This window comes from Macrosteles quadrilineatus, unplaced genomic scaffold (assembly GCF_028750875.1).
Source record: "Macrosteles quadrilineatus isolate MER2022 unplaced genomic scaffold, UCM_ALF_1.0 Scaffold_13__1_contigs__length_4303367, whole genome shotgun sequence".
In the NCBI taxonomy this organism is placed as follows: Eukaryota; Metazoa; Arthropoda; class Insecta; order Hemiptera; family Cicadellidae; genus Macrosteles; species Macrosteles quadrilineatus.
The window spans coordinates 3,139,907-3,162,327 of NW_026542606.1; the positions used below are offsets into that span (position 1 = coordinate 3,139,907).

General features: G+C 37.6%; 1 protein-coding gene across 1 annotated transcript in view; it reads left to right on the forward strand.

Moving 5' to 3' along the window:
* LOC129004971 (DNA topoisomerase 2-binding protein 1-like) overlaps nucleotides 1-13,529 on the forward strand; it is a 169,211-nt gene extending 155,682 nt beyond the window's left edge. The window contains exons 24-26 of the mRNA XM_054433701.1: nucleotides 3,828-3,961; nucleotides 8,539-8,621; nucleotides 12,927-13,529. Of these exons, the coding sequence (XP_054289676.1) occupies nucleotides 3,828-3,961; nucleotides 8,539-8,621; nucleotides 12,927-13,529 (820 nt within the window). The remainder of the gene's footprint in view (nucleotides 1-3,827; nucleotides 3,962-8,538; nucleotides 8,622-12,926) is intronic.
* Nucleotides 13,530-22,421: the final 8,892 nt, after the last annotated feature.

Genomic DNA, 22,421 nt, shown 5'->3' on the forward strand with positions numbered 1-22,421 from the left:
AATTTTCAAGATTATCTCGTTCGCATGGCTCAATCACGTCCTGGTTGAAGTTTGTTCGCTACGCTCACTCACCTTTAGGTTGGAGCTCGTTCGCTGCGCTCACTTGCCTTCAGGTTAGCTCGTTCGCTACGCTAACTCGCCTCCAGGTTGAAGTTCGTTCGCTACGCTCACTCACCTTTTGGTTGCAAATTAGCTGTTGTCATAAATGTAAAAGAAATAATAGTGCTGCACCCTGTTGGCAAATCCTTGTAACTTTAATGCTATTGAACATCATAGAACAGAACCAACTTGTTTAATTGAAACAGCTGTTAAGATTCAATAATTCCATTTCTCATAAGGTTAACATGGGAAACTCCAGAGCCACTGGGGTGGAGCCCGAAAGGATTTTTGAAATAATAATATGCCTATATGTTAATCGGGAATGTGAGCTATCATCATGCCAAATTTCAGCCCAATCCGACCAGTATTTTTCGCGCTCACTTGTCACAAACATACATCCATACATCCATACATCCAAACTTTCTCATTTATAATATTAGTAGGATAGTAGGATGAAAAACCCTCTATGAAGAAGTGCTGAAGATGGCTTTATAAAGCCGAAACAGCTGTACACTAAGTACAATACTGGATTGCTTCAAGACGGTAAATCTTATATATCTATTAGGGATGGTCAAGTCTCGAAATTTCGGGAAATTTTCGGGAAATTTTAAATCTCGTTACACGAGACGAGATTTCTTTTTGGCCGAGATTTTTATCGAGACAAGAAAAAAAAAAAAAAATTAAATAAAAAAATTAAAAACGCCTGCAGAAAGTCAATGCAATACCCGCAATACAAGAGCGTGTTGTAGTTGCGTTTCCTTTGCGAAGGCGTTCTTATTTAATTAATTCTTTAAATGAAAATATTACTTTAATTATTTTAATAATATTACTTTAATAACATTTGAGAAGTTTTGTTAAGTGTAAGCAGTGTGAGGAATGTTTTATTACTATAAAAAGTCAAAACAAGTAACTATTTTACAAAAATTAATATTGCTTTTATTTTATGATTTATTTTATTTTAGGATAAGTTGAACTCTATCCTAACTGATATCACTATGTTTCCTAATCGTAGGCATTTTTAATAAGTAAGGCATGATTAATAAAAAAATGTTATGCTGATGTTTTTTTAATAAAAGATTGTAAATATTCTTACCTATTATTATTATTTTTGTATTTAAACAGTCATCTAACAATGTTACAAAATCAGGTAAAAATTTTGAACGTGCATTTCCCGTTGTGTATGAGAAGGGAAATCCCGTCTCGATCTTGTCTCGAAATTTTATGAGAAATAAAAAATCTCGTCTCGTCTCGTCTCGAACTAAAAATCCAATCTCGTCCATCCCTAATATCTATGTAAACATTTATTTAGACTTGGGTATATATATATATAAGTCTAAATAAATTTTATAACCGTTAGTGTAATTTCAATTTAGTAAGGTTTTTTTTAAGAGGTTAGCGGAATTTTTTGGGATTATAATTGTGATTATTAAATCAGTCTTTAGTTTGGTCAGTTAATGTTGTTTGAGGATTAATTAATGACAACTGTGAGATTAGGCCCTATTATACTAGTCCTTAGAGGCTTGTCTCTAAAGGTTGATCTACTGTTGTCAAGCATAATAGTTCTTAGGAGTAACACAAGATACGGCCGTTTTATTGGCTATTGTTTGAAAGTTAATTAACATGTGCCTTGAGTTAAATCTTTTATTTGTAAAACTGTCTTATCAAAGACTTTACATTGAGATAGTCAGATTGTTTGTAGAAATCACAGAATAACTTACCATTGACCCTAGAGACAACCCCAGGTTTGCTATGTCTTCATCCAAAGATTTTTGGATTTTAACATTTTTTTTATATTTAAACTATTTCAACTGTAACTAAGTCAGTTTGACTTTTTAATCCAATAATAACGTATTAAACTATGGATAAAGCTAGATGGAAAACTCCAACAATCTTTTGTTGAAATAATATCAATTGCGAATAGGCATCTCTATCAGTCCTAACAGAATTCACAATTGTTCTTTTTGTACTATCCTTTTTATCTTGAATGTGAGTTGTTAGTGTAAGGACACCATCATTGTTCTCAAACAATATTTACTAAATCACAGAAATAGCAAATATAAAGAATTAAATGTCAAATCCAACATAGCTCTAATACAAACTAAATTCGGAATAAGGGATATTGTGACTTTATATAGATGTCATGTTAATCTATCTATATTACTTATTTAATACGCAAACAGGTTTTTTGTGACAATTACTCCTCCAAAACTACTGAACCGATTGACATGTTTTTGGTGTCATTGGAAAGAGCGTAACGTGAAATTGTGCAGGAAACTTTCTTTTTGGGGAAATAATTAGACAGTGAGGCCTTGGGGCCCTTTAAAGTTTTGTATTTCTCCATAAGATTAACATGGGAAACAAAAATTGTTATGAAACTTCAGCTGTTGCCAGAAATTAAAAGTGAGAAGAAGAACATATGTTAATTGTAAACAGTAGTAGTTTGCTAATTTAACAGTTTGCTACAAACATTTACTGACTTGGTTGAAATAAAATATTTACTATTGGAATTCGGTTTGGTGTAAATATTACAATGGAAAAAAGCGAGACAGCCTGGATAAATTGATATACTAAAAATAAAACTGAATTCACACTGTGCTACATTTCTTAGTAATCATTAAAAGAACCTATTTGCAAACTATGGAAACATAGAAAAGTCATAGAACACCACCAAGGAGAAGAAATAGAAATAATGTTTTTTTTTAATATTTATAATTGTAATTATGGACAACCTTATGCGGCTATGAGTAAGGCTATTTGTAGAAAACACTAAAAAACAAGATCAGATTTTCAAAAATGATAAGATATTTACAAGAAATGTTGATTATATCTATGTAATGCACATCTTGAGTATTCCCATAATCTTAGAGTCGTATCTTTTAATGTCATCAGAAATTATTACTTTTATTCGTTTTAAAATAAAGCCTGTAATACTTAGCAATTGCTCGATTTCGAGCAACAGGGACTCTAGTACTTATTTAATACGTAAGCAGGTTTTTTGTGACAATTACTCCTCCAAAACTACTGAACCGATTGGCATGTTTTTGGCGTAATTGGAAAGAGCGTGACATGAAGTTGTGCAGGAAACTTTCTTTTTAGGGAAATAATTAGAGGGTGAGGCCCTGGGGCCCTTTAAAGTTTTGTATTTCTCCATAAGATTGACATGGGAAACAAAAAAATTGTTATGAATTGTTCCAGCTGTTGTCAGAAATTAAAAGTGAGAAGGAGATTATATGTTAATTGTAAACAGTCAATAAGTTTGCTAATTTAACAGTTTGCTACAAACATTTACTGACTTGGTTGAAATGTAATATTTACTATTTGAATTTGGGTTGGCGTAAATAATTACAATGGAAAAAGCGAGAGAGCCTGGATAAATTGATATAACCTGTTATGTGCATCTTGAGTATTTCCATAATCTTTGAGTCGAATCTTTTAAAGTCATCAGAAATAATGACTGTTATTCATTTTAAAATAACGCCTGTAATACTTAGCAATTGCTCAAATTCGAGCAACAGGGACACTAGTGGGATCTTAAAACCTCCACACTACAAGAGTGTTTTAAACCAGGTCATTTTAAAACCAAGATGACATAAATAGGTTTGACTTTGCTGTACTAAAAGAATTGTATACTATGGATGATATGATACTAGGATATATATATACACTATACTTTTAAAACTGATTCTTTGATCAAATGGATGTTTATTATTTTGTATTTTACTATTTAGAATGCTTCATCAACTCCATCAAAGGCTGAGTAATACTCCAAACACATCTTCAGAAGAGAAACGACCCCACCTCAACTATAAGCACCTCACTAACTACGAGAATCAACCAGCAACTTCCTCATACAGCACACCTGGTAAACCAAAACTCCAAGTATACAATTTTACTATTTACTTTTTATATTTTATGTATCAAACAAAATACCTCTGTCGCAGCAATTATTCAATAAAATCCATGAGGTTGTGACAGTGAGTTTCAAATTTCCCACCAGATAAGTAAATCTTAGGACGGTCGTGGAGTCAAGCAAGCGTCACCGTGATATCGCTACCCTCCCTCTCCCCCACCACAAGTCGGAGGGACACGGACTGCTCGAAGAAGTGACCAAGGCAGTCAGTATCGTACCGCCAAGTGGATAAGTAAATTAGTGTTAAGTTACCAAGTGTACATGTGTGACAGGGCAGCTGAGATGACTATCTGGCTGGACACCCTTCCAATTGGTTAAGAATCTATCCAAAAGATTCAGAATCTATTAATTTGTGTGATTTGTATCTATCTTGGTTTTTTTCAAAATTATCAACAATTTAGTAGTTAACTCTCGGTTAGAGGCAAATGTCTCTCACCTCGAGACTCTAAATCCCTTTCAAAATTTTGCACCATTTAATCGAGCGGAGGCATATGTCTCATCGGTTGGATTATATAAGGCCCGCTAAATTTCAAATAATAAATAATTTTGGAGGAGTTTTTTATAAGAAGCGAAAAGTGATTAGAGTTTTATTTCAGAGTGTTCAGTTTTGTTGTCCTGTAGGTTAAAGGAGGATAAAGTATGATTTTATTTTCAGAGAGTGTTATTGTAGTCCTATCATGTATTCCTCAATTTGAAGTTCCCTGTAGAATAGCGATTCTATATTAGTGGTATTCTAATAACTCACGAAGTGTGAAATCTGTTAAGTTGTATGTTGGGTTCCGTGTAGGGTACTTATCTTGCATGGCAACACATTTACAGAGAGTATTATTATATCGTTTATTCTCCAATTTAAAATTCCCTTTTGAATCGTGATCTTATTTTTGTATTTTAAAGTCCTACGAAGAGTGTAGATAAAGTGTTACGTTACGCGTAATATTCCGTGTGGGGTACATATCTCGCATGGCGATATCACCGTACGTTTTTGAATAACTGTCTTAACAAAACCATCTTAATAGGCGTATTCAAGCTAATGATCCTCTGTATTTTGTTTTGAAGTGCGGTGGTCTGTTGAGTGTTCTTTTTACATGTTAATCCGCGTGGGGCACATGTCTCGCACGTCGATAATATATCTACTCACTTATCAAGTCTTAAGGGGCACTTGTCTCGTGCAACGAAATTTGTAAATATGATTTTATAGAATGTCGGGAGGGGCATCTGTGTCATTACCCAAGAAATCAAGCTTATAGTTCATTCTGTAAATGTTCATTACGTTCATAAATTCATTCGTAAATTCATTACGTATCTGTTAACTTGAGATATCGTATTACATGTACCAAAGTGCTACGATTCGCCCATGAGGTGTGGAGTGCGTATGTGTAGATTTGGGGCGAGAAAGGAGTACGTTTCGACAAACTGTAAACCGTTGTGATTAAGTATCGTTAAAAAACACCTTTCTTTGTATGTATTGCCGCAGTTGTAAAGTTCATGTAATAAATATTGATTAATTACTAGATGTGGGTAATGTTTTCACCTTCCGAGATATCTCCTTGATACCAGGCAAATTTGAGTGTTACTATAAGGGTCGAACCCCCTCTGTGGGTTTATCTGAGGCAAATATAATTTACTTTGTATTGTGGGAATATTTGACAAATTAATAACGTTTACTACAAAGTTGGCGCCCGAACAAAAATTGCAATATGGTGTGGTAAATAAACATTTTCAGTGACATCCCTACTGTGGGTTTTTTTTTTTTTTTTTTTTTTTTTTTGTGATCTGATTTTGGTGTTGGACATTCCCGTCATATTATATCGTACCACAATCAATAAACATGTCTACCACAGAAGACAACCCTACTAGCCCTACACATTCGTTGAACTGGGTGTATAAACTAGGGGTCTGCGGTACAGAAAATTTAAGGTCGGTATGGTTCGGTACGGTACAATATTTTGTAACTTGGTTCTCAGTACAAAATCGGTACGGTACGCAGCTATCCATATTTTTGCAGTTTTCTGCTCAGAACTGTATTTAAACCATTATTTTTAACTTTAATACATTGACATTACTATGAAAATGGATAGTATCCTACATTCACGGTTTTCTAACAACAATTACTGTACCACACATTATTAAAACAAAACCTTTTACTACTACGAGGATTGTGTCAAGAAAAATCACAGTTAAGATAAAGGCTTTACCTATTTTACTCTGAGATATTTTGAATAGCCATGATAAAAGTGGTTTTAAAAGTAGGATAAGAGTTTTTAGGAATAAACATGTTTGAAACATTTATTGACAAGATAATTTCACACAACTGGTAAATTATTTGAATTATCTGAAAGTGGGCCTTGAAATTCGATAGTTCTGAGAGTGTAATTGGATTTATTGAGCATTTATCTGAACTTCGAACCGCCTACGGATTCAGAGAATGATTTGTTAGTTGCTCTCCCAGAGGTGTTAAAGGGAAAGGCGTTACTGTGGTATCGTAACAACAATCAGGACTAGACATCATGGGACGATTTTGTTGCCGATTTACGCAGAACATTTCTTCCTCCTGATTACTTATTGAATTTAGAAGATGACATTAGGCGCAGAACACAAGGCAGCGATGAGTCGTTATCAGACTTTGTGATTGCGATAAGAATGAAATGTGACGACACGGGGGATTTCCACCTCAAAAACAAATCGATGTAATTTATAGGAATCTCAAACTCGAATATAAAACTTACATAAGACGTTGAGATTTTACATCGCTACATGAACTGTTGTCCTTGGGAACGGAGTATGAATTTAACTGTCGCGAGGCAAAATCCTTTCGTCCCCCTCTCAATCCCGGTCAGCTGATACCGCCTACCTCCCTCGCACCCACACCCAACATCGTCCGCTACCGCCGCAGGACCGCCGACAACCATCTGTAGCTGAAACATCACAGACGCCTTCATCACCTCCACACCAACCCACAGAAATGTGTTGGAACTGTCGGAGACCTGGTCATCGTTATTCGGAGTGCCGTGCGCCACAGTCCATCTTTTTTTATAGGTGTGGCAATAGAGGAAAAACCGTCCAAACCTGTGAAAGATGTGCGTCAGAAACGCGACAAACGCCTAGACAGCGGTGAGTTGCCTAGGCAGTATCCCATGAATCTCGCCAAGGATAGCGCTGTCGTCAGTGATACTGCGTCTGATTTAACCTCGTCTTCTCGCCCTGTATTACACGCACAGTCATCCGATAATATCGTATGTCTATAAGTATCCAACTCCAAGCACAGAAAACATACTACTATAACCCAGAATGCCAACCGCATGGTAAAAAGCATTAAGTGTTTTTAGAGAGCTTTGCCTGTCAATTCGTAGGCAGCGCCACCAGCGTTGCTATGCTGAGTGCATGGCAACGCTGGTGGCGCTGCCTACGGATTGACAGGCAAAGCTCTCTCAAAACACTTAATGGTTTTTACCATGCGGTTGGCATTCTGGGTTATAGTAGTATGTTTTCTGTGCTCCAAGGTATAAAGTGCAGCGCACTTATCGATATGGGGTCAAGCAACATTTATATTGGTAAATATATTGGACAGGTCCTGGACCCACAAGACCCTCAATTCTTGCCGGGGGGAGGGTCCGTCAGGTTAGCAGACGGTACTGTAACGAAATCGTGTTAATCTTATCGCATAAACATTACATATTTTGGCAGGTCAATACAGTGTGTAACTAGCGTTATTAAAGGTCTAACTGTAGATGTTATACTAGGGTTGGACTCGTTAAATCAATTATTCCCGAGTATAACAAGCTTTTTCAGACCGTTAGAAGCCCAGAATACAACACAAAGTAACAAACATAATAACATAGCTGCAATAAAAGAACTGACAAATAAGCAAAACACAAAATTAAAAATTAAATACATTTCTGCTCATGTTATTATCATGAGATGGGGACGCAACCTAGGTGCGAATTTCAACTCAAATAATATTAGTGAAGGGAGAGTGTAGAATGGAATGATATATTAATATTACTGACTATAATTAGCTGTTTCATTAGCCAGGATCATTTATTGAAAGCCTGATGATCAGGGACAGCTGGGTCCAGTTCTGAAGCTCCAAAAAGATATTGTCTTTTCTCGTTTTCTCAGGATCGATCCGGCTACCTTTTGATTAGGTGAGATAAATACAGTACCTAAAGTGAGACACAAGTGTGTGAACAAGACTAAGAAACACAGAGAAGTACACTTAAGTGTTGACTATCACCAGTTGCTGGTGTCAAGAGCAAAATTCTATTCATCCTGTTCTACTCTCATTTCCCCCCTCGCCATCACTTACCACAGCGCTTACGCTGTAGGAAGATCCTGTGCACTACAACTGCTGTTGAAAAATGCTATGAGGCCATCGTAGTTTGGCAGGCACTTCCTTGCTCGGTACGAGTACATTTCCACCCCACAATACCAGAGCCTCATATAAGCCTCACATAAGCTTGTATCCTCTGTATCTTGATTCTCTGTCCTGAGAACTCTGTGGTTTAGAATTATCGTTCTTTTTGTTGCAGCAGCAAACCCAATATTAGACCCAGAGTCACAACCAATCCTGATGGGCTGGGATGATCCTGTAGAATCTGCTGAGAGAGCCAGAGTAAGTATACTACCCTTGTTATTACTAGGTGTATAGTGCAGTTCTCTGCTTGTAAGATTGAGCGGAGAAAGCATATTAATAGGGGTGTGCGAAGCAGCAAAAATCTTTTGATTCGTCTGTGACCTATACGTACACAAACATATGACAAATATGACTTTTTGGACAACATTTTTTAAATTTTAAATCATAAATTAGAAGAGTCTCTAGGCCTATTACTGGAAATATAATATGGGGAGCGAGCTGGTGTAGTGGTTAGAGCGGGGGACTTCGGTCCCTGAGGTCCTAGGTTCAAATCACGCCAAATCAGCAATGGATTTTATCAAGTGATGAAGCCGCAACCCCTAGGTCTAGCCTGTAGTAATGTGAAAAGCAATACCGGGCTCGTGCCTAGCTTCCTAGGAAAAAAATTGCCGGAAATATCAGTTAATTGCGTGTCTATTCTATAATTTTTTCGTCCAGCAGCATGGTACTGTACTTATTTTATACTATTGATTTTACAACTAAAGATATGTTTTGGTGTAAAGAAATAAAAACTTTGTAAAGATTTATACTGAAACTTGCAATTGGTCCACACCTATAGAATAAGAGGATAGAATCAAACCTACAAATTATAAGATCAACAAAGAGTAAGTTGACTAATTTCAGCTAAGTTCGCTTAAAAGGTTTTAGATAAGCTTAAAGAGTGGTTTTTAAATGGTTTTGTATAGGAATTCATCTTAAGAATTTGGCAAGTTTAAAGATGCCTGACATTATCAATTTATATTTACTCGTAGATTATGAGCAATTTACGCTCATCGATATAAAGAACAAAGGGAATGTTGCTGGAAGTCAACAGTCCCGGAAGATCAAATAATTTATACCTGTGCCGCTAGGTCAAAAACTACAATGTTTGCAGTGTCTGTAGATCAAAAGTCCCAGTAAGTCAAATAATACAGTCCGAGCTAAAAACGTGGTCTATGTTAAAGCAATTGACTTATTGGGAATTTGACCTAATGCAACAGCAGTTTTAATATAACGAAATACGGTAAAATACAAGTTCAGTTTCGCTGAGTCAACAGTGCCGGAAGATCAAAAGCAATAAAAGTGAACGTCGATTCAGTGTAAAGTAGACCTCCTGCAACGCTTACTACACAAACAAAACTCGCTTTTAGTTACTTCGTGTTTTGTCATAATTAGAATAGAGCTAAAATTATCATATTTGGTACATAGCTTATCTATTAATGCTTCTTGCCAACTGTTTGGTCAACACTGTAAATAGGTATAGTTTATGTAATGAAAAGCCTTTCGTCAAAATTTGTGGCATGAAATACATGCAAGGACGATCTGAAAATTTCTGGTTATTATATACGTTTGTAAAAGGAGATCCATTTAATTTTAGAACTATTTTATGAGTTATAATGTAGTCTATACATAAACTGTGTAAATCTATCCTCGGAAGGGTTGAAACCTGTCCAAACTATCATATATATTATTAAAACGTAAATGGGGTTTTTTCACGATTCTGAATCAACCAGTCGACGGATTTTCACTATTTTTGTGTTCAAAGAAAGATAATTTTGAGAACTAGGGAATGTCAAAGCCATAATTTTAAATTAGGGTCCCAGTTTTTTAGAAATTAAGTTTTAGTTTTTAAAAAGTCTATAGCCGATGCTAACCTTCTCCAATAGTCAATGCTTCTAGCTAGCTTTTAGTACAATATAATTTGCTTAACATAACAACTGTAACATTCAGCATTTGTGACACAAATTCAGCATTTGGAAAAAAATTCAAATACATACTAATGGTTGACTTATTTATACTATGTGTAATGCTGACCATTGATACATTCAATTCTTCGGTACGAGGATGGCAGATTAATTAAATATGCATAGTAAAATACAGTAGTAGAATGTTCAAATTATTTTTTAAAGCATTCTTTGTAATCATCGATTTGTTTTAGTCCAATATAATTTGTTTTAACTAAACAGCTGGTTGAATGTACTATGTATACTTATAAAAGGCAAAGCCCTCACTGACTCACTGACACACTCACTCTCACCACAGAAAACATATTACTATAACCTTATAGTATAGTTATAGTTATAGGTTATAGTAGTATGTTTTCTGTGCTCTCACTCACTTATCATCACTAATTATCCCACTTCCCATTTACCTAGGAGGCTGAAATTCGATACACCGATCCTTTGGGCATTAAATAGGAAAACTAAGTAATTTTTTTATGTTCGGGCATTCGGGCTCCGCCCCAGTGGCTCTGGGGTTTCCCACGTTAACCTTATGATTTTTCATATTTAAAAGGAATTAATGAATCTTCACAGCTGCGCCAATTAAACAATTTATGACAACAGCTAATTTCCAACCAAAAGGTGAGTGAGCGTAGCGAACGAGCTAACCCCAAGGCAAGTGAGCGCAGCGAACGAGTTCCAACCTAAAGGTGAGTGAGCGTAGCGAACGAACTTCAACCAGGACGTGATTGAGCCATGCGAACGAGCTCATCTTGAAAATTAATAAGCTAAACGGGGCAAAGCCCGCGGGTACAGCTAGTTATTCTATAGAACTATTAGGTTTTTAGCGAATTTCGCATATAGCGAATAAGCTATTACCGTAGTACTCATGGTAAGACCTGGACCCGGGACCGATTTAATTTTTCGTTTTGAGGTCCCTAGAGGCCAAAAACACCATCCGTTTAAATTCATATATACAGGGTGATCAACTCAAGGAGGCCCCCCACCATTGGGTAATCGGAAACTGTAAGTATTAGAGAAAACTTTAAATGGGGGACATTCCTTTATTTTTTTGGCAGTTAAAAATATGATTTTAGTTTTTTGAAATTCAGCCGCCATTTTCCAAAATGGCGGCCAACTTAGAAATTTATTCTGGAACACCCATATTTTATCATCGCTTTCGGATAGAATATGCAATTTGAATTTTTTTTTTCTTTGGCACTTTTTCGATAAACCCACTCGTTTAGGAGTTACAGCCTATGGAAAAATGACTTCCGGTGTACATTTTACATCATGTAGCTCCTAAACGAGTAAGTTTAGAGCAAAATTGCAAGAAGTAAATTAGTCATAGAATTGCATCTACATTCCATAAAGACTATAAAATAAACAGTTTTCCACTTTTCAAGTTTGCCTTCCTTTTAGAAAATGACCGCCAATATTGAAATAATATAGGTAATGAATATTAAAAAAAAAAATTATGTTTTTTTTTGGAATGTGGATGCAATTTTAAGACATTTTTACTCTTTACATTTTCTCTATAAACCTACTTGTTTAGGCGCTACATGATGTAAAATGTACACCGGAAGTCATTTTTCCATAGGCTGTAACTCCTAAACGAGTGTGTTTATCGAAAAATGTCTAGTATAAAAAAATTTTTAAATTGCATATTCTATCCGAAAACATGATAAAATATAGGGTGTTTTACAAGAAATTTCAAAGTTGGCCACCATTTTGGAAAATGGCGGCTGAATTTTAAAATACTAAAATCATATTTTTAACTGCCACAAAAAATAAAGGAATGTTCTCCATTTAATGTTTTCTCTAATTCTTTTGACTGGGTAGGAAATATGCTGGCAACTCTTGTTATTCAGTTAATGGAACATATTTTGTTACATACTTCTATCTCTCGGAAACGGACAGCTGGATTGCAATAGTTTAGGTTTCCAAACTCAAAACCAAGTACCTAATTAACAGCTGACTTAGTTTTGCTAATGATTTATTGTGAGTGAAAAAACTGAAGAGGAAAGGATTCGTGATTTAATATAAAGAAGAGTTTAATTTAAAGATATTTAAATTTAATAATTAGTATTTTTGCAACATCAAAATTGAAATTTAAAATGTCAATAATAAATTAAAAGATGTGTAATTAAGTGAGATGAAGGTAAATTTAGTAAATCATGTACCTATGTCAAAGTTTTACTCAAAAATTTGGTCAGTTTTTCTCATATCAGCCTACACAAGATTTGAAATAATCAAAACCAAAATGGTGGTATCCACTACTTACCAGATTTAAAAGTCATAACTTAAACGTTTCTATTAAGAACATAAAAGTTGAATTTTGTTTCTAAAAGCGTTGGCGGATGTGTAACTATTATATGCAAGAGATAAAGATTAAAATGTTTCTATTTTGTGTCCTCTTCCGTTGCAAAGCACGGGTACAACAGCTAGTTGCCTATAATCCAGTGTTGTTGAAATATAACGTTTTAAAAGTGTGACGTACTTTTCCACACTGAAACATATAACACTAGTTTACATGCCAGGTTTAAGTACCACGTGCTATACAGCACATTTAGTTTCCGGATAGGCCTCAGTACGGAGATTTGGGTTGGCCTTCCAGGGTTCGCGTCAAGATGTTACTTTCACGCTCAGCCGTGCCGTCGCCTTGGCTGAGGTTTACCGCGTCGGAGATCTCGAGCATCTGGTTCATCACACAGATGTCGCCGTAGTCCGGATTAATCCTCACGGACCGGTCACTGCCCCTTCCACCGCAGTGAGACGTGGTGGCCTTCCATGGAAGCTAGTCGCCACCCCCGAAATTGACTTCGTGTTCAGCACACGACATCCAGCCAGGCACTTGGGTTCTGCACACCAAGTATGGGTTGACTCCGTCTGCCGTTGTAGCCTGGGGTCCACCGTTGCCCTCCTGTCGTCACAGCCGCAGGCTGAGGCTCATTCCGCCCCCCCCCCACTCGTCGTAGTAGGCTGGGGCTCATCCGGCCTCACCTGGCCGTCGTTGCAGGCTGGGTCTGTTGTGACCACCGTCGATGCTACTGCAGAGTCGAGTCATACTTCCCATCCGTCGCCGCTGTCGTCTGGGCATCTGGTTTCTCAAACAAACCCCTGTCGGTGCTGTCGTCTGGGAATCCGGCTCATCGCACGGATCCCTGTCATCGCCGTCGTCGGATAGGTATCCTGCTCGATGCAGGAATACCTCTCGTTGCCGTCGTTCGTTCGGGCGCCATAAATGTGACGTACTACGTGGGGCATTGGTCCCCTGCCCGTTGCTCGTCGTCGCATGAGTGTCCCGCTCGTTGCAGGGACACTTCGTCGATGTTGTCGTATCGTGGGGATCCGGCTCATCGCACGGACCCCTGTCGTTGTCGTCGTCGTATGGGAATCCGGCTCACCGCACGGACCCCTGTCACTGCCCCTTCCACCGCAGTGAGACGTGATGACCTTCCATTGTCGTTAGTCGTCATCCCCGAATCGTCTACATGTCCACATGTAGACATAGACATAGACATATTTTATTTGCACATAACATTCTTTACATGTGTTACATACAGAATAGGTGCATTGTCAGAGTTTGAATTGTCAGAATATAAAAAATAAAATAGTAATCAAGATGATAATATAATTAACAAAATTGAATGATAAAACTATTCTAAACTAAAGAGGCATTGTGAAAATCTGCAATTAAATAAAAGGCTCTGTCAATTAAGAGTTCACCTATTTTTTCTTTAAAATTATTTTCATTTAGCAATTTATAGTTTGCAGGCAGCACATTGTACAGCCTCAGCCCAGCATATAGTGGACTTTTTCCATAAAGGGTCAAATGGTGCCTTGGAAATCTAAAAATGTTTTCATTTCGAGTATTATATCTATGGTTGATTTGAATTGATTCTGGGAGGTCGTTTTTAGCTGAATGAATGTAGTTTAGTGATTCCAAGATGTACAGTCCTGTTAGGGTGTGGATTTTTAAATTTCGAAAAAGGTTTTTGCATGAACTACGTGGTTGAGAGCTGGTCATAATACGGATAATGCGTTTTTGTAGCCTGAATATTGATTTGACTCCGGTAGCCTGACCCCATAAGATTATACCATACCTCAATACTGATTCTACATAAGCATGATAAACCATTTTCAGAGTTTCTTTAGGAACACAGTCCCTTAAGTGCAGAAATACAATTGACATGGATCTAAGTTTACTTTTTAATTGATTCAGATGTACATCCCATTTAAGTGATTCGTCTATGTAAACACCTAGAAATTTATGAGACGTTGCCAATTTAAGGGATTCAATTTTATTACCATTGTTTCTGACAGAAAATTTTATTGTTTGCGTTTTTTCAAGATTAAGTTTTAATCCATTGTTCAAGAACCAACCTTCCATGTCATGAACCACATTTTCAAGAGAAGATAGCATTTCAGAAGTACTATTATTTTTTATCAAGGCTGTTGTATCATCTGCAAAAAGAATTAGTTCCTGATCAATAGCTTTAGGGAGGTCATTAATGTAAATTAGAAAGAATAGAGGACCTAAGATTGAACCTTGGGGCACACCTGCCGATAGGTTTTCCCATGGCGAATAGTACTTGATCTTATCCAGTGTTATTACAGTTCTTTGTTTTCTATTAGAAAGGTAAGAACTCAATAGAGAGTGACAACTTCCCCTAATACCTGTAGTCCCAGGAGAATCTGGTTCAACACACAGATCCCAGCGTCGTGGTGGTACCTGGGGAGCTCCGCCTGCCGCTGTAGTCGGGGTTCGGATCACCCACCTAACGTCGCAGCTACTACGCCTTCACTGCAGGCTGGGCGTCCATCGTGGCCCCAATCGAGACTACAGCCGGTGGTCCTCGGTCCCGTCGGTCTCCGCCGCCGTCCTGGGTGTCTGTCTGGTTCTGCACACAGACTCGTGACGTCGCGGTACCTTGAGCTTAGCCGACTCAACCCGCCACTGTAGCATAGGGTTCGAGCTCACCCGTCGACCACGGCTACAGGCTGAGGTGCGTTCTACCCCCCCACTCGTCGTCGTAGGCTGGGGCTCAGCCATCCTCACCTGGTCTTCACCGCGGCCTGGGTTTTCCAGCCCGCGCGCCCTATATCGGTACTACAGCCGGGGAGCCTACTCGTACGTTTTCGTCGCTGACGTCCTGAGTGTCCGGTTCCTCACACGGACATGTATCACTGCCCCGTCCGCCGCAGTGATCTGCGTGGTGGCCGTCCGTTCGTCGTTGTTGAGTGCCACCCCCGATGTGAGCTACTTGCACCATTCACATGTAGTCCTCGGGGATCCGGTTTATCACACGGTCCCGTGTCACTGCCCCGTCCGCCGCAGTGAGTCCCGTGGTGGCCGTCCGTTCGTAGTTGTCGTTTGCCACCCCCGATGTGAGCTACTTGCGCCTTCCGCAGGTAGTCCTCGGGGATCCGGTTTAACACACGGTCCCGTGCCACTGCCCCGTCCGCCGCAGTGAGTCCCGTGGTGGCCGTCCGTTCATCGTTGTTAAGTGCCACCCCCTTTGCGAGCTACTTGCACCCTTCGCATGTAGTCATCGGGGATCCGGTTCATCACACGGTCCCGTGTCACTGCCCCGTCCGCCGCAGTGAGTCCCGTGGTTGCCGTCCGTTCGTAGTTGTCGTTTGCCACCCCCGATTCGGATAGTCCTTGGGTTTACACCACGCCAAGATCCACCACAACGGTTCAACACTCGTTGGGTACACGTTGACCAAGCCCCCGTTGTTCACTGACCGTTGTTCTCCGTTGCAATGGTTGGTTTATCACGCAACCACTGCCGCTGGATAATCAATCGAAGAACACCGAAGCTGGCCAACAGCGTGATGTGAGTTCCTCTGGTTGGTTTATCACACAACCCCAGCCGTTCGAGAATCGTAGTAGGCTAGCTGACTGCTTTAGGTCGATCTTCCGTCCGCTAACGAGTCGAAGGTTCCAGCGTCGTGAGTTGGTCATCACTCCAGGTAGGCTTAACACGCTACCACAGCTGCTGAAGCGTCGTGAGTACCATGGTCGTCACCAAAGGTAGGTTCAACACACTACCACAGCTGCCGAAGACACGCTGAGTCCACGCCGACTCGCCAGTCCCAGACCATAGGCCAACGTTATCCAATTCGCACCAAAACAATCTCATCACCTGTCGTAAACTCATAACACAAAATATTAAAACACATATAAATCGTTAAACATGAAATAATACTCAAAGGGTTAGTCACGGATTATCTCACATGACACTAACCAAACATCGTTAAATAATCAGAGATTAATTCACCAGTCAGAAAGAAATATAAAAATGCCTTGTTACTTAAAACGAATATTACAACGAGTAAACAAGGCCGAAACGAACTATCCACTTCTGGTTTACAACAATCTCAAACATCGTTATGGCAAACACATTGTTAAAACCATAAAACATCGTAAACAGGCCTATGGCCACTACTACCAACGCACGCCATACGTGCCGATCGGGACGTGCTAAACTAGCACAACTAATCTTAGTAGTCACTGACTACTACTAATCAATTCGTATATGATGAGATTAATTCGTTTTGGGCTTACTAAAAATGGATTAAAAATACACTGACCTCGTAATATTTATTCGTTACGTTATGGGTTTAACACACCATCATGATCAAGTCAAAGTAGCCTAAGTCCATTGGTTTAACAGGAGTGAAAATATAAAATCTAGTAAAACTGATTTTAAAAACTAGTATTTTACACCCTGGCAATAGTTAACTCGGTTTACCTTATATCTATTGAAATATAAGACTTACAATTTGACTTGAAGTATCACGCGAGTTAACTAATGCTTCACCAATCACGATGTCGGGACTAACTCGAACTTGTCGTGGTAGTTGCTGGTGAGGAACTTTCCTATCCCGTGGCTGGTGAGGAACTAACTTTCCTGCTTGCTGTCTGAGGGTTCCTCGGTTCATCCCTCTCGCTCCCCTCTCTAGCAAAGTAGGGGGCTCAGCTGATCCGGAACGTTTGCTTGCTGTTTGCTAACCCGAAAAAAAGCTAGCCGGCCGCCGTCGTCTGCAGCCGCCCACACTCGAGCTCGTTATTGTTGTTGACTGTAGGTTATGTTGTGTTTGTTTCACACGACAATGAGTTTTAACTTCAAGTTGTCGGTTTATATTATTCACTCCGCATTTCCTCACGTCTTTGAGACGGATTATTGGCCTAAGGCCATGATCTGCGGGTTTACTAAGTGTAGAAAGTTTCTTCGAAGTACCAAGCCGGGTTGAGCCCTAGCTTGCGAAACACATAGCTGGTGAGTCAATAAGCTATAAAACACTGTATAAGGATTATGCCACGCTCATACAGTATTAATAACTCTCGTTCTACACTTATTTAATACCAAACACGACAGTGTATCATGCCTATACTTTACTGAAGATGTTATAACTAGGTTAGCCTTCTAACCTATAACCTTAGTTAGGGCTGGTAGGCTATGCCTAGGGATAGGCTAGACCTAGGAGTAGGCTAGTTTGACCCCCCCTCAAAATAGGCACGTTACAAAAGTTTTTCTTTTCAGTGATATATACATGTAAAGGTTAAACTATTTATTCTTGCGATAAACCGTTCTTGTATGAAAACCCATTTGTACAAATCTTAAATCAACAGGTTGACTTGAGTTATTTATTCATTGATTTAGCTGTTTCAACGATTACCTCATCCATTGTTGGTGACTGAAATACAATAATTTAATTAAATTGTGGAAACTAAGTCCCGAAATGGTAATAAATAATGAAGACACCCATATTTAACAGCTATTTTTCAAAGTGGCTTGGTTTGGTTAAACTGTTCAAATAATTTAGTTTAATGTTCTTTTATATTACTATTTATAGGCTTAGATAAAATGGTGAAGTTTTTTAATGCCTGAACATTTTGAGTTTTATAAAGAAAATTGGACAACCTTATTTTGTGAAACGTGATATTATGGGTAATTCTCATTCAAAAACATACTGTTTTCTTAATAAATTTACCATCCAATATTACCATCTATATATATATATAATACGCTCGCCAAGCTGATTTTTGTAAACATAACTCCTCCCTCATTTTTGGACCGATTTTGATGATTAAAGTGTCAAAAGAATAGCCCTGATCCGTAGTTATGCACAGTGTTTTTGTTTTTTTGGAAATCTTTATTAGTTCGGGCTGGATCTTCCATCAAAGTTGGGTTTTCTCCCATAAGATTAACATGGGGGAATCTAAATATTTATTTGGAAACTTTGTCTCCACTAATTTAAGAGAACGACTGGGCGTAGAAACTTAGTAGAGGTGTCCAAAGAAATGTCTTGGTCTGTAGATGAGTTATCAAAAGAAAAACGAAGTAAATTCCCTTAGGGCTCTGCCCCAGAAGCCTTTAAAAGATACCTCCACAGATTTGTTTACATTTTAGCCATGTGGATAATACTTTTTAATTAAACAGCTGTTCATTTTTAAATAGTATTTCAAACAACACACATTTATTTAGAGTTACTGAATTGTCCAAAGGAAGTATTTGCAATGTTATTTTCTTGAACTCTTAGAGAGCCTTTGAATGTTATTAGGCTAACGAAAAAGCGTTGTGCATGTTTACTAGTGCTACTCAGCAACGAAAATAATTTAATTTATCTCTAAAAAACATATTCTAAAGTGCACTGAGCAGCAGTCTAAGAAATACTATGTAACTTTCTCATATAGTTACAAAATGCTCAAACTCGCACTGTGACATTAATTTATGAATCGGCTTATATTTCTCCAACAGTTATTCATCTGCAGAAGAAGTTCAGTGTGCTCTTATCGTGTCTATTAACATCCAAACACAAAAACCTTGCCTAAAATGGTACCTATCTTGACACATTATTTGCAGTGGCCTATATTACGGACCGTGGCCCACTGGGTTGGTAACATCATTGAAAGTAACACGATATTTTGGCTGGAAGAGTAAATACTATTGAAACAGCTACTGTCATGACAGAAAGGTCATATTTCTTTTAAACTAGATAACATTATCCTTTATTAGTTGATTAACAAGGCATGTAAACGTCAATATTTACGTAACAGCCAATTTAAGTCTCTTTGAAAATGCCATATTGCTATTTGATTTGCATTATTTGTTGCCAATGAAGCCACACGACCATATAAACGAGGAGGCCCCCAACGGCTTTCACCTAGTTCCTTATATACCGGGTAACCGCTGTTCATGTGAAAACGGTAAAACCCAAACTCAAACGATGATGATGATGTAGCTACAACGTATTGTTTGAAATTTAACAGCTGAAAATAAGTGAAATAGAAAAGGTTTTTGGTTCAATCCATCAAATTGTAATTGGACACTAGTAAGTACTAGTGCACTTGTTGCTACCTCCCCCCTTCGGTTTCATGTATTCCTCTCAATCAGTTCAAACCTAGGAGAATTAAACAAAAATGTTAATTAATGTTAAATCCTCCTAGGTTCAAACCTGAAACACCCAGATCGAAACTCGCCTGTGGTTATTTTAACATCGCCTTATTTTTTTACTATATTTTTCAAAAAAGAAAGATTATATTGATTTACTTTGGATTTTAAAAATGTGAACGTTTTATTTTATTAAAGATTTATGGTGATAGGTACGTAAATATTGTGGTGTAGTAAAGTATATTATATTGTAGTTAAGTGTTAAATTTTGAAATTTTAGGGTGAATCGAGATGAATCATTGTTTATAACATGGGTCTCTCCTACCTTAACACACATACCAAGTTTCATAAACATCGGTTGGAAAAGTGTAAAGATAAATATTTGTATGTAAAAAATACAAAATGGCGGATATCTGGTTAACGAAACGATTTTGGAAAAAATGTTATTCTTGATTTTCTGTTTATTTTGACCCAAGGAATTACTAGGTAAAGTATCTCCCTGCTTATTTTAACACCCTGTTTATGATGTATTCTTATAAGTGAAAAATGTAAGCTGGTAATACAGAAAGATGTTTTATTAATAATATGTATGTACTGGTGATCTGTATATTCATCTTTTTCTTGTCCTTAGAACTGTAAATTAAAAGTCCACTCAGCAGTCGCATCATACGATGTAGTTCTTTCCATGCGTTACGAAATGCTAAATTTGCCGTCCTCTTCAACCCAAGTTATCTATTGAACCACTGATTGTAAAAAATTCAAAAAAATACATTTTACGCATCACACTTTTGGCTACAACTTTGCCACAGACAAAACCTCTCTAACCCAAAAACAAACAAAAAATCTCGCATGCTAACTTTTTCATGTTAGAAATCACGATTTAAAACCATTTCACCATACAAATCAATTTTTATTAATTAGATCGGTAAATAGTTTAAAGTTGCAACAAAATAGTCATCGAGTAGGACTAACCAAGAAGCTCTGTGCCAAATTTCAAAATTTTAGCACAACTTTAAGTACACCAAAACACGAAATTATATAAGTCATGCGTCGAGAGGACTATCGTTGTTTTTAACAGATTATACTTTTGACCTTCCGGCACTGTTGACTCAGCGAAACTGAACTTATATTTTATCTTATTTCGTTATATTAAAACTGCTGTTGCATTAGGTCAAATTCCCAATAAGTCAATTGCTTTAACATAGACTACGTTTTTAGCCCGGACTGTACTATTTGACTTACTGGGATTTTTGATCTACAGACACTGCAAACATTGTAGTTTTTGACCTAGCGGCACAGGTATAAATTATTTGACCTTCCGGGACTGTTGACTTTCTGCAACGCGTCCAAGAACAAATACTTTGATAAGATATCCCCGGATGTTTATATGATTAATGACTCAGAATCGTATTATTTAATGTACTTTGATGTAAATAACTTTTATGGCTACATAATGTCACAGCATATGCAACATATGTAAACAACTTATATATGGCTAGGCAATGTCCACTGTATATGCCTTAAAAACTGCCTCTTCCCGCATGAATCAAATCGTTATTTTGACTGTCATGGAACAGGGACGTATTTAAATATTTACCGCCTCTAGGCAACGAAGTTCACACAAAACCGTCTGTATACAAGGGTTCTTATAACGCTTTTCATTGAACACTATAGTCACATCCACTTGAGAGATGTGCTATTGGCTTTGAAATGAAACAAATATGTTTACTACCTACCACTATGGCAAACCTACACACAAGTATTTTTTTTTACTAGCTTATTAAGGTTAGATAATTTCTGCGCGAGGTTTACACAAAAGATAATCCTCTTCTCTATCATTAACCTCAAAAAGAGAACATCCGACTTTCTTAACAGTCTTCATCAGTGGTAGCCATCTTGGATTTTAGTCCCATTCTAAAAAAAAGGTGTGGTGGTCTGTGATAAAATAATAATTGAGGTGTTAAAATTAAGGTTTAGTGGTCCACTAGGGAGTGAAGATTTTAGTTTTGCCATTTTCCCTCCACTTAATAAGTTAATGGTCATTAATTAAGCCTTTATTAAGAAAAGACAAAAACAAATATTTCAAATATCATTTCCTTATTCCCTAGTACTATATGTTTTAAACCTAATTATAAATTTTCAAAACTGTATCTTTATAAATAACACCGGCATACTGCTTCAAATGATGGTATGTTCTGTCAAATTTAACATTGCTCTTATGGGACTAAAATCCAATATGGCTACCACTGATTAAAACTCTTAATAAAGATCGTTATTTGTCGCTTTCTTCTTCACATGAATATTGAAGTTGAATGCTCTCATCTCTCCAGAGTCAGCAGACAGCCAGACACAGAGGTGTGGCATAAAGGTGCCACATTTTGGTGACCTGGTCATGTGAATCAAATTCCAGACCAAATCGTTCTTGTTGGAAACGTAAACTGAACACATTATATAAAACAGAGGAGACAATTTACCGCAATTCACAGGCCCCAAGAGCCAGCTTTGATGATTATTTGATTAATTAATGCATTTATATCTCAGAAATATGTACTTGGTTCAACATATGAAATAACTAATATATAAGTTGACTGGACACAACGTGAACTAACATCTGAATAAATGACTGATAATTAATGATGCAATGAATGATATATTGGATTTGATGTGATGATCTG